The sequence below is a fragment of the Zootoca vivipara genome, chromosome 3 (assembly GCF_963506605.1).
Source record: "Zootoca vivipara chromosome 3, rZooViv1.1, whole genome shotgun sequence".
Classification (NCBI taxonomy): domain Eukaryota; kingdom Metazoa; phylum Chordata; class Lepidosauria; order Squamata; family Lacertidae; genus Zootoca; species Zootoca vivipara.
Window position 1 is genome coordinate 24,727,522 of NC_083278.1, and position 12,432 is coordinate 24,739,953.

General features: G+C 39.5%; 1 protein-coding gene across 5 annotated transcripts in view; it reads left to right on the forward strand.

Annotated features, from left to right (window-relative positions):
- The window catches only part of DCDC2C (doublecortin domain containing 2C), a 58,949-nt gene that overhangs the window by 6,823 nt on the left and 39,694 nt on the right, over window positions 1–12,432 (forward strand). For 4 of the 5 annotated variants that reach the window (XM_035109896.2, XM_060272474.1, XM_060272473.1 and 1 more), the window contains exons 4-6: window positions 2,758–2,889; window positions 3,876–4,013; window positions 6,732–6,780. In XM_035109896.2, coding sequence (XP_034965787.1) covers window positions 2,758–2,889; window positions 3,876–4,013; window positions 6,732–6,780 — 319 coding nt within the window. The remainder of the gene's footprint in view (window positions 1–2,757; window positions 2,890–3,875; window positions 4,014–6,731; window positions 6,781–12,432) is intronic. The other variant, XM_035109898.2, reaches the window with a different exon arrangement.

Consider the following 12,432-nt stretch of genomic DNA (forward strand, 5'->3'; position numbering starts at 1 on the left):
TGTGTTTAAAAGTACTTGAAAATGGGTTGGGATATCCTTAACCAGAAGGACTAACAAACTTCTTTAGACTATTCATATTTATTATTGGCACAATATATTTGTACTGTAAATGAAATTCATTTTAATGCAGGGTTCATGGTTTCTATCTATGCCCCGAAAATTCCACTAGATGGCCCCAAATATCCTCTGACAGCAGCCTCTGTGGCTTTTAGAATTTTGTTTTAAATATAAGCAGCCAAATATAAATATTTGACTTGAGAGTTAATCTGAAATCAAGCTGGATTTGAGTTTGCTGGTGTCTCTGGTAACGTAATAGATGGTGGTTCATATTATGGATGGATGTTCTGAATTATTTTGTTAATACTACTGCTACAAGTCTGTCATTGCCTTTTGCTTGAACAATAAACCTATTTGATTTGAGACCAGAATTGGAGGTTTGTACATTGCAATTTTGGGTACAGCTATACTATGGATGATATTTAAATATTTATAAGATAAAAATGCACTTGTAACCACACACACAATAACAGTTCTTGTAATGTGAAGTAAATATCTGTTGAGGTCCTGTTACTTTTGACGTTTGGGAACTTGTATTCAACTAAGTCGCTACCTTTACCATTACTCAAGAGTAGACTCATTGAAATTAATGAACTTAAGTCTGTGCACACATTAGTGACTTAAAATACAGCGAGGTTGCTTTCTCTGCGTGTGTTTCAAGTTCGGTTTGCCTGTTGCTGTGCACATAAGCATGGCTTGATGTGTATTGAAGCCACGTGAGTGGATGATGTCTTCACCTTATGGAATTGCCTGTTTCCCCGCACAGTTTCCACCCCTGGAAATTCGTAAGGAAAGGAAAGCTCAAATGCACAGACCCAGGTTTCAATGTGACCATGTTCAAGTTGCCTTGAAGGTGGCTTGGGAGAAAGAGCACCAATACGCAGTTTTTCCACTAGAAACTACAGGATAATTCTGGGCAAATTTATGTGTACACGGATTCAAAAATGAGTGGTGGTGGCACAATAGTACCAGAGTAAAACCATCATGTCCATTAACTTCAGTGGATTGAGTAAATAGGATAAAATGGGAGAGGCAGGGGCATTTATGCTGCCTTAATTTCTTTAAAGGAAAAGGTGGAATATAATTGCAATAAATTATTAGCTTAGAAAATCGTGCAGTACTGTTCTTTGGTGTAATAGGGAAGCATCGTTGGAATGAAGCAGAGATCTATAATATCAAATCCTCAAATATACTGCTAACTAGCCGGATTGTGATCTTTGCTGCCCCAGAGTGAACCTTCTCATTTTCTGTCTTATCTCTCTGCAGCCTTTAGGCCAGGGGGTAACAAGTTAGAAGAAAATATGAAACACTCTATTAGAAGCCAAATTAGCCAGCTAAATGGTTAGCAGCATCTTAAAAGCTTGAGCTCTGCAGCTCTCTTAGTTTCCATCAAGAAAAGGCAGTTTATGCATAAAAAGATTTGGGGAGCAGGGTCAGATGTAATGGGAATACTGTAGACCCGGAAGAACACCTCTGAGCCAGTCTCTCACCCCAAAAGTAATGAACCATAGCACTTGACAGACTTAAAGAAGAGCTTCATCCGGTGACTGTGTCTGAAAAGATACAATTAAAAATCAGGCAGCATCTAGCACAACATGTTACAATTGCTACAACAGCATATAATTAAGTGGTCCACCAAGACCCTCAGCAGTGAAGTGATCTGTGGGGGAAAGTTTGAGAACCACTGCCATAATGTACTGTAGTTTTATTGATACACTCTGTGATGCTAAAGCAGGATATGTGAAAGCAGGTTGGGGTCAAGTATACAGAGCTGGATCTTTAGCACTGCTTATACTATTGTAGTCATAGTTAACCCAGCCTTATATATCAGATGTGTTGTTTAGCTTTTCATATGAGAGAGTAGAACCGCTACTCCTTTTGTTGTTGCCCTTTTGTAGTAACATGCTTTAAGGAAATTAACAGCAGTGTTAAGAAAAATCCTTTCAGCAAATCTTGTTGCTGTATTGTGTGTGTTGGCTCTTCGTTTGATTACACTATTACTGTAGGAGAAATGATGCTGCACTACACAGACACACTAAGCAGGGGAAAATAGAGGAGTGGAGACTTGGAATAGCCATTCTCCAAAAATATATAGGTACTTCAACTGACGTAGTGTCTGTCTGTGATTTATCCAAACTTTTGCTTCTTTTCAAAGCTTTTGCAGCCCAGTTCCTAATCATGTTTACTCAGAAGTAAGTCCCATTGATTTCATTTATACTTAACTTCCAGGTCAGTATACTTAAGATTACAGCTTTAGTCTCAAAGTGGTTCCATGGATCTTTGCAGGTAGAGGAAGAGCCATTTTCTAATGCGAGCTTCACTGAAGAAATCAATTGATTCTATTATCTCTTTAAAAGGATTGTGGTTTATTTCCTCTGGGAATTGTTGAGGACATCTTTTGTCGGTATAGGAGAAAGTAATTGAATTTTCAAAGGCTGTATCTTCCTTGGGTTCTCCAACTGAACGTATTTCACTTTTCTTTCCCCTATCATGTCAGATGGAAGTGGGTGAAAATATACAATACTATCTGATGAGTTAAAATGTTTTGTCGGAGAGGTTGAGATTTGAAGTTTGTCTCTGAAGTGTAACTAGCTGGATTCCTAATGAAACATATTCTTATCAAAGTAATTTTCTAAATACAATATTTTTTCCCAGATGTTTCCTTACTTAAAATAGCTTGTTCATATGTCTTTTTGATAGTGTTTTCACAAACGGAGACATGTTGATACCGCCTGTGAAAATTCTCCTCCCCAAGTTCACGCTGAAAAGTTGGAATGGTGTCCTTGGATTGATAAATGAAAAAGTATCTTCACGCTCTGGGGGTATCCATAGGTAAGCAGTGCTTAATGTGGCTATGTACACAACTTCTGAAGACAGTGGTGGGAGTACACCAGATGCAGAGTAGATGGGATTGTATACACAGCCTTAGATTACCTTAAAAGCAGCTGGGTCACATTTATAGTGGCTACTAGCTATTGAAGCAAGACAGCAAGTATCTGAATGCCAACTCCTGAGGAGCAACAGCAAGAGAGAGAGATTGCCCACATGCCCTACTTGTGGGCTTTCTATAGTTGTTTGGTTGGCCAGCATTGTGTCTGCACTGGGCCAGTGTAATAATAATAATAATAATAATAATAATAATAATAATAATAATATATTATTATTTATACCCTGCCCATCTGGCTAGGTTCCCCGAGCCACTCTGGGCGGCTTCCAACAAAATATTAAAATACAGGTGTAGTCTTCACTCACGAGTGTAGCCAAGATTTTTGTTGGCGGGGGGGGGGGGCAAGCCTTTTGTTAGGCAGATGGCCTTCTCGGTAGTGGCGCCCTCCCATCAGATGTCAAGGAAATAAACAACTACCTGACTTTTAGAAGACATCTGAAGGCAGCCCTGTTTTGGAAAGTTTTAATGTTTCCAAATGTTTGATGTTTTATTCTGCTTTTAATCTGTTGGAAGCCTACCAGAGTGGCTGGGGAAACCCAGCTGGATGGGCAGGGTATAAATAAATAATAAATAAATATTATTATTATTATTAGGGAGGGCAGGCCTCTTGTTTGGGGGGGCATAACCTCAGTTATGTATTTTTATTTATTTGTATTGATATAGGAGGGAAAGCTGCCTTTCCCTGCCTCCCCCTTGGCTACGCCTTTGTGGTCTTTGAATATTGCTTTGGAAAAATGGAACTAATTTTCTTGGTTTTTCCAAAATTATAATGAAACAAACTGCTAGTGGAGCTGATAATTATGCACACTGGAGGGACTGTATTCTTTGATAGGTATAAGATACTTACTTTTTCAATATGCATTTCTTACAGACTGTTTACATTAAATGGCCAGTCTGTACATGGGTCTGATGAGCTAGAACATAACCATTTTTACGTTGCATGCGGCAAAGAAAAATTTCAGCCTTTGCCATACTGGCAGCACTCTAGAGTTCAAGAAGATATCCGGCGGTGAGCACAGTATTAATGATTTAACTTAATTGATGTTACATTGCTGGGATATTAAGAACTGACTTTATACCTCCCGTCAACCCTCCCCCCAACCCCCCCCCTTTTGCTGGGGTTAGTACAGTGGTACCTCAGGTTAAGTACTTAATTGGTTCTGGAAGTCCGTACTTAACCTGAAGCGTACTTAACCTGAAGCGAACTTTCCCATTAAAAGTAAAAGAAAGTGGATTAATCCATTCCAGACGGGCCCGCAGAGTACTTAAATTGAAAGTACTTCCTCTGACAGGACGCAGGAAGGGAGCTGGATGTGTTGAAAGCATAGCACAACTCTTGTGTTCACTGCTCTGGCCTGGCCTCTCTGAGTGAACTTGCTTGAAGAACATAGGATTCAAAGAACGGTTGGCAGGGGGACCCCAAGGGTCGTCGAGTCCAACCCGCTGCAGTGCAGTAATCTCAACTAAAGCATCCATAACAGATGGCCATTCAACCTCTGCTTAGGAAAGTACCAGCTAAGTCAGGCACCCCCAAACTCGGCCCTCCAGATGTTTTGGGACTACACTTCCCCTCATCCCTGACAACTGGTCCTGTTAGCTAGGGATGGTGGGAGTTGTAGTCCCAAAACAGCTGGAGGGCTGAGTGTGGGGATGCCTGACCTAAGTCAACAGAAATGTGCAAGAGATTTGTGGGCTTGTTTCAACCTGGCCAGCATCCTTTGCAGGCACACTGAAGGCATGTTCTGGAAGCCTCTATGCCATAGTGTCTATAGTGTTGCGCCCTGCAGAGCCAGAGGGCTGACAGGAGTTCGGATTTCACAGAAGAACCAAGGAAAATGTCTAAAATGCCAGTGCGGCCACTTCTAGTGCTTTTATTGAAGAGCACCTGTGGGACGGACTCCACAGCAAGTGATGGACTGTCCGCACCCAAGCTAAGATGCACACATTCATTATACAATGGAATAGCATTTGTCACACGGGAGCACAGGTGGTAAATGTCCAAACATTGTCAATGTTTCTCCTCTCTGTGCCCAACCTCCCAGGCCCACAGATAAGGGTATCATCCAACCAGGCCAATTAGTGGAGATCAAAGCAAGCTGTGTATGAGCTCCATGCTACAGCTTACTACCAATTAAGGATGGGGTCGTCTTGAGTACCAACATGGCTTAAGCAGAGCATCTGGAACAGTCCACCTTTGGTTCAGCACATCTAGCTGGCCCCTAGTGTGATCTCTTCTTTGTTTTTTTTGCCCCTGAGCAACTGTTATCCAGCCATATTGACTTGGATTAGATCAGATGGCCAAATATTTTTCCATTGTCTTTATTCCATCCCCCAAACCCTTATTTATTCCACCAGTAATGTTTGTTATCTCACCACAGTTGACTTTCTGTGTCTGAAGCTGGTTTCGAAGCGATTAGATGTCCTTGCATGATATGTCAATAACTCTCCCACAACGCTGGGAGAGTTTCCTTGGTCTGTGGTTCAGGTTTTGTTTCCACCTTTCATACTGATCCAATTAGGCGTGTGTAAAATAAAACAGATATTCTTAGTGTTTGTTCCCCAACCTAAATGCCTTCATCTCTTTGTTTATGAGGTTATGGTTGAGGGCAGCTAGTTTTCAGGAAATACTTGTCATATAGAGCTTTCGTTAATGTATTTCCATTTGCTCTGATTCAGCTCAAGAGCTAAATCCCGAAGGTCCATTCCTGAAGGTCAGTCAGACCATCTTGTTAGAATGCTTTTTTCCCTTTTTTGCCCCAGTCACTCTCTATCTATCTATCAGATTCCTTTAGCTGAGAGACAACAGGTGACTGACTTCTTGGAGCTCTGCCCACACTTTTATTAAGCCTCCTTAATGCGAGATGAGCACGCAACCCCAGAGTCGGTCACGACTGGACCTAATGGTCAGGGGTCCCTTTACCTTTACCTTTATCTTGATATAGGCCTTGACTTAGATCCTTCTTTGTAAAAGTTATTCACATTCTCTCACTCTCTACTTAAATAATGGTTACCCAGTTTTTTTTGTTCTCTGACTTATGCCCAGTGTGTTTTTGTTTTGTTCCTTGTTTGTTTTGTTTTTTGTGGGTGCAACTTTTGTGCATAAGCTCTGAACTTTGTAGAAAGCTACAAAGGGGCCGAGTTGCACAGTTATGCTAACTGCAGCCTTACTATTTTCAGCCATGCTTATGAATGGAAAGGCATGATTATATTTGAGAATTTTAGGATATATATTTGTAGGAATAAGGGGAAGCAGTACCGGAATATAGTATTTAACGAACCTGAGAGAGAGATGAGTGGAAGTCTATTAGGAGAGGAGGAGATATAGGGGAATAAATAAAGGGGATTATAGCTGGAATGTATTTTGAGTATTATGATTATTATATTTTTAGGTTTGAATGAGTATTTGAATGTAGGATTTTCGTTTTTGTTTTTACTTGTAATTTTTTAGGTTTACGAGTATTATTATTTAAGTTTGATTTAAGTTGGATGTTGTATGAGATTAATTTTTATGTTATATTTTCATTATTATTATTATTTCATTATATATGATTTTGTATGTTATTATTTCTATATTATTTATATTATTGTTTCATGAGTGTGTGTGTGTTTATGTGAATGTATTTTAATTTGAATTCCAATAAAGTTTATTAAAATTAAAAAAACAAAAAGAACATTGACCTTTACTTATAAATATTCACGTTAAGTAAATTACACTTTATATTTTTAGGTATTATTCTAACACACCTCGACCTCTAGAAATGCCCCCTTCGAAAAAGGTAAGATTATTTATAATGGCTTTTAAACATTCTGATTGCAATCCAGTTAGATCTGGATAATGCTCTCCTCTCCTCACATTTAAAAATGCTGCATCAACAGCTGTTCACTGTCGAACGGACAAATTTCAGGTGAATTCAAGTTGGGCAAATCCAAATGGATTTCAATCCCTGGCACAACTTCAAGGATTTGCAAGGCTCTGCAGTCTACATGGAGTTCTGCTTGGACAATGTATGTGAAATACGATACTGTAGTTGGGATCCAATGAACTGCACGGCACAGTCTGTGCTGTGAAGGAGATATTGTCTCCTGGCTCCCTGGCCACAGTGCCAACTGCGTTAATTACAGAGGTAGCTTTGAACAGCAGATTGTGATATGGCAGAGATCTCATCTTCAAAGGGGTGTGTGTGTGTGTATGTGGAATCAAAAATCCTAGGGCATGCTTAAACTGTTAAGTGTGGTTAAAGTACCGTACTTTTCTGTGTATAAGACTATGTTTTTTTACTTTTAAATAATGTTCAAAATCTGGGCTCGTCTTATACATGGATAGTATCTTCCCCCCATTTTCTTAAATTGGAGTCCCTCAAAAAAGGGGGTGTCTTATACATGGGGCGTCTTATAGACTGAAAAATATGGTAGCTCTTTGAATCCTATCCATTGCCGTCGTCATAGCTGCCAAGTTTTCCCTTTTCTCGCGAGGAAGCCTATTCAGCATAAGGGAAAATCCCTGTAAAAAAGGGATAACTTGGCAGCTATGGCCGTCGTTGTTTAGTCGTTTAGTCATGTTCGACTCTTTGTGACCCCATGGACCAGAGCATTAGCAATGTCTAATATGTGTGCAACCGTTCAAGTGCACATCACCGCAACCCGGAAGTGGCCGGAAAAGGGACAGGGGCAGAGCGGCCAGAAAAGGGACACTGGCGTGTGAGTGGGGGGTCTGTCTCCCCCCACCTTGTTGTTTCATTTCCCTTGTAATGTGTGATTTGCAATATGTTTATCACAGTCTGTTTCCCTGCAAAATTTCTTTGTAAAACAATAATACTTTATTTCAAAATTGTCTCCTTTTAATAGCTAATACGCAAATAAGAAGGAAAAACATCTCTTAAAAAATACCTTCAATTGTGTTCGAACACTATAGTCTTGTTCTTTATATTATTATAGGCTTTGGGCCATTCCCCCCCCCCATGTGGGTGAATCTTATAGTTATCAGAATTACCTGAGTTTGGAATTATCTGTAATAAGAAGAAGTAAAACATGAAGAAGAAATGTTTTTAATGTGAGATGGCAAACAGTAAAAAGAAGCAACTTTCATTAAAGAATGTGGCTTGCCTAAAGCCACCAAGTTTCGGGTTGAACTGAGTTTGCACGAGGTATTTTTTTCTGAGTCCTAATCATGCCTAGCCACTAGACTATGGGGTTTCCAACTTTTTGGACCAGCAAGCACATTCTGAGTTTTGAGAGAGTGCTGTGGGCTCCAGTCACAAAATATATGTCACAAAAAGGGGGCTCTTGGAGGCAGGGTGTCACACAAAATTAGAGAGGGGGCAGTCATGGTAAAGCTTTGCCCTACCGTAATTGCATTTCTATACCAGAAGAGGCTTAACCTGTTGAATTTCTGCCTGCCTGTACAGCTGTTAAGGGAAATCTGCTTTTCTCCAATGCCAAAGTCCAGACTGCCCCTTAAATGGGAGGAAGCCCCGTAAAACCCAAACTTACTTCTGAGTAGACCTGGATACCATTGGACTGTAACTTAACTGTGCAGTGAATACTTAAGGAGTGCCTGGTCTTTAGCTTCTGTGTAGCAGGAGGCATGCCTAAAGCTCTCTGCAAAGTTAATCACATTTGCCTTTTGTGGAGATTCGTATTGCCTGGCGTTCAAAAGCCTCACTTTTAAAGTGCCTTCAGAGTGATGAGGGTATTTGGCTCTAGTGATGTCATAAAGGCACTAGCCAGCGATCAACCCTTAGCAGTCAATCATACACCTGTATAATTGCCATTAGTCTTCTATTTGGGATATGTTTTCACAGCCACCAAAACAAAAACACCCACCTCATTCTGAAAATGCTATGACTAAACAGTCTGTAGTTGCAATCCTGTATCCACATACCTTGGAACAAGCCCTGCTAAACTCAGTGGAGCTTATTTACAAATAATAATAATAATAATAATAATAATAATAATAATAATAAAAAAATTATTTTTATTTATACCCCGCCCTCTCCAGTCAAAACCGGGCTCAGGGCGGCTAACACCAATAAAATTACAATAAGACATAAAAGAAAAGAAAACAATTAATTAAAATACAGATTAAAATACAATATTAAAATTTAAAATTCTGACTTGATATATACCGGTAGGTTTGCTTGGTTGATTGGGTCAGACTTGCATGTGAAACCTTATTTGTCCTATAAAAGACATCCTTATCAAGATAGGTTTTTATTGACTGAAAGGAAGGCCAGTTGTAGGTCTTCTCACCCAATATTTGCTTGTTTTCACATTTTATTTTCACATTTGTACAGTATACTGCTTTTCACCAAAAAGCAACATTTAACGAAAATAGTAACATAATGTAGCAATATAACACTTTGTGTTGTCCATCATTTTCTTGGAAAGGAAGTAAAGAATTACAACTTGTTTGCTTGTTTATATGTTCAGATATATAGCCCTCTTATCATATGGGCTTAAGATGGATAGTAACATATTAGGCTTTAAAAGTTATGTATCAGTAATTAAATTCGGAGCAGCAGTGAGGAACTTCTGGCCTGCAGGCCTAATCCAGCCAGCCGCATCCTTCAATCTGCTCTGCCAGGCCTGTCCCAGAGCCTCACCCACCTATTAATCATCCCATGTGATTTTATGGCTTTTTTTGTTGTTTTATGGCTTTTACCATTAGTCAGCTTGCCATGACTAATGGATCATTTGGTGCATCTACCATGTTTTAATCATTAGATTGAAAACAAGCCCCTAAAGTGCTGGCAAAGTAATAATGTTATCTCTGATCTTAGCACTAAGCACCCCAGCACAGCACTAAGATAAGAGAGATAAGCACTAGAATGAGAGTGGAGGGAAATAGTGCATGGGGGGGGGGGATTCCTCTGGCAGAGGGATCTTTGTAGCCACCAGGAGACATGTGCTATAGTGGGGAGAGACCTGCAAATGCGCTCTCTGTGTGTGCATTTTTCTTTTTTCAAGGTTTCATTTTGTTTCACCCTGCTCACCTTTGGAATGTGGCCCACATTGTCACAGATCGTGAAAATGATAGAGATCTTCATCAGTTTTTTTGCCATGGATAAAGCAGGCTGTAGCTCATGCTGCAGAATATGTCGGTCGTAGTTCATGCCACAATAAATGTGTTAAGGTTGTGTGTGTGTGTGTTTAATGCAAAAGAGCTCTTACAAGTAAATTTATCTTCTGTCTTGGAAGTTGAGTCATGAGAAGAATTTCCAAACTATGTAATAAAGATGGTGGTGATTTATATTGGGTATCAGGGGGCCCTTTAATTTTCTCTCTCCGCATGGTGTGATGTATTATGTGCTACAGCACTGATACAACTGTACCCTCCCTCATGCCAGTGCAGGTAGCCAAGCCTAGGCAAATCCCAGGCATATGTAAGAGACAGATATCATTCAGCTCACAGGCAGTGAATCTGTTATAGACTCACTCTGCGACTCCATGCTTAGGATTGTAATGCATAAAGTGGTATTGGGCTCTCATGCATTCGTCTAATTGTATGCCTGTGAGGTTGGGAAGAGGGTAACTTAAATGCAGCCCATTGTCTTTGCGAATTGAAATCTAATTTGTTTACCTGCTTATTTCAGTTTTGTAATAGGTATTAGCGTCATGAAACTAGTGGAAGAGTAATAAAACTGTAGTTTAAAAAAAACGCTTTAGGAAACAGCAACAGGGAATAATTTGTTTACATGCCTTCTGATGCTGCAAAATATCCCTGTTGATATTAAAACCTGTAATAAAAATGCAAATTGTGGTGCTTGCATATATTTTAACACTTTTGTTGATTTATTGAATGCATACATTTTTACATTAAATCAGGCACCCCCAAACTCGGTGGTGGCACCTGCCCTGTGGAACAGATGTCAAAAAGGAAAACAACTACCAGACTTTTAGAAAACCTCTGAAGGCAGCCCTGTTCAGGGAGGCTTTTAATGTTTAATAGATTACCGTGTTCTATTTTTCTGTTGGAAGCCGCCCAGTGTGGCTGGGGAGGCCCAGCCAGATGGGCGGGGTATAAATAATAAATTATTATTATTATTATTATTATTATTATTATTATTATTATTATTATTATTATACTATAAACTGCGGCCCTCCAGATGTTTTGGCCTACAACTCCCATGATCCCTAGCTAACAGGACCAGTGGTCGGGGAAGATGGGAATTGTAGTCCAAAACATCTGGAGTGCCAAAGTTTGGGGATGCCTGCATTAAATACTAGACCTAATTTGAACACTTGCCTGCCTCTCTCAGTATATGTGTGTGTTTGTTTGTACAAAAACACATATACATACATAACATAAGTACTAAAGAGAAACTGTAGCAGGTGAAAAAAATAACATTAGGAGAAGTCTCCGTTTCAGTTAGTTGGGGAAGAGAGCTATATCATATCATAGGAACTTAACCAATAAAACCCAGCAGTTTAATGCATTATGCCAGATACGTAAAGTCCAGAGAATAATGTTTGCTTCTGAGCTGATATTTCAGATTACTGGTAGTAATTCCAGGGACAGGGCTGTATCTCAAAATAAATGTGAAACATTCCCTTTCATCAGTCAAGATCATGAAGAGGCTGTGCTAGAGTTCAAATGTTAGCCAGTCTTCCATTTTAATAAATCCTCAGATTAAATGTGTGGTGTATGATGAAGTATGTAGGCTCCCACTCAAATGATGAGATTCACTTGGGAAAACAGCCAAATGTCTTCTGATTCGCCTTCTACTTTGTTATGGCTAGAGAGAGAGATTGGTTTTCAGAATAGGCTGGCACTTCCTTCATGTAGGCTTGCTGAATACCCCTTTCACTTGGCCGTTGAAAAGCTACTTTTCTTTGCTATCTCATACAACTTTGGTATCTCGTACAACCTTTGTGTACTTTTTGATGTTTTGAATTGTTTATGTCTACTTTTGTTATGTTTGTCATTATGCATTTGTTAAATGTGTTGTAAGCCGCCTTGAGCATGGATAGGCAGCATACAAAAAAAAAGGTTTATTGACTGATTGATAATTTTAAAATGTACAGTACAGTACTGAGATTATTGCAGTAGGTATGTATAACAACTGTGCTTTGTCTGAAGCAGTGTTAGAAACTGAGATATGAAAGCTAGGAGCTAAATGGCACCTTAAATCTAGGTTATGGGCATAACAACGGAATGTCTGTTTTTTTAAAAAATAACAAGAATACAAACCTGAAAAGGAATGAACTGCAGCTAAAATCTCATATTCATTTTTCACATGGTGTAGTCCTCATCTGAAGACTGCACAAAAAAACAAAGTCATTCTTCCCTTGCCTCCCTCCCTAATATTCTTAAGAGGGTCTCTTCTCCGGTCTTCAGAGAGAGGCTAGAAGTGGGGAGGCAGAAAAAGGTCCTCCTTTCCTTTTTAACCTGAAATCTTAGGCACAGTACTGTGTCCAGAGCTCAGAAA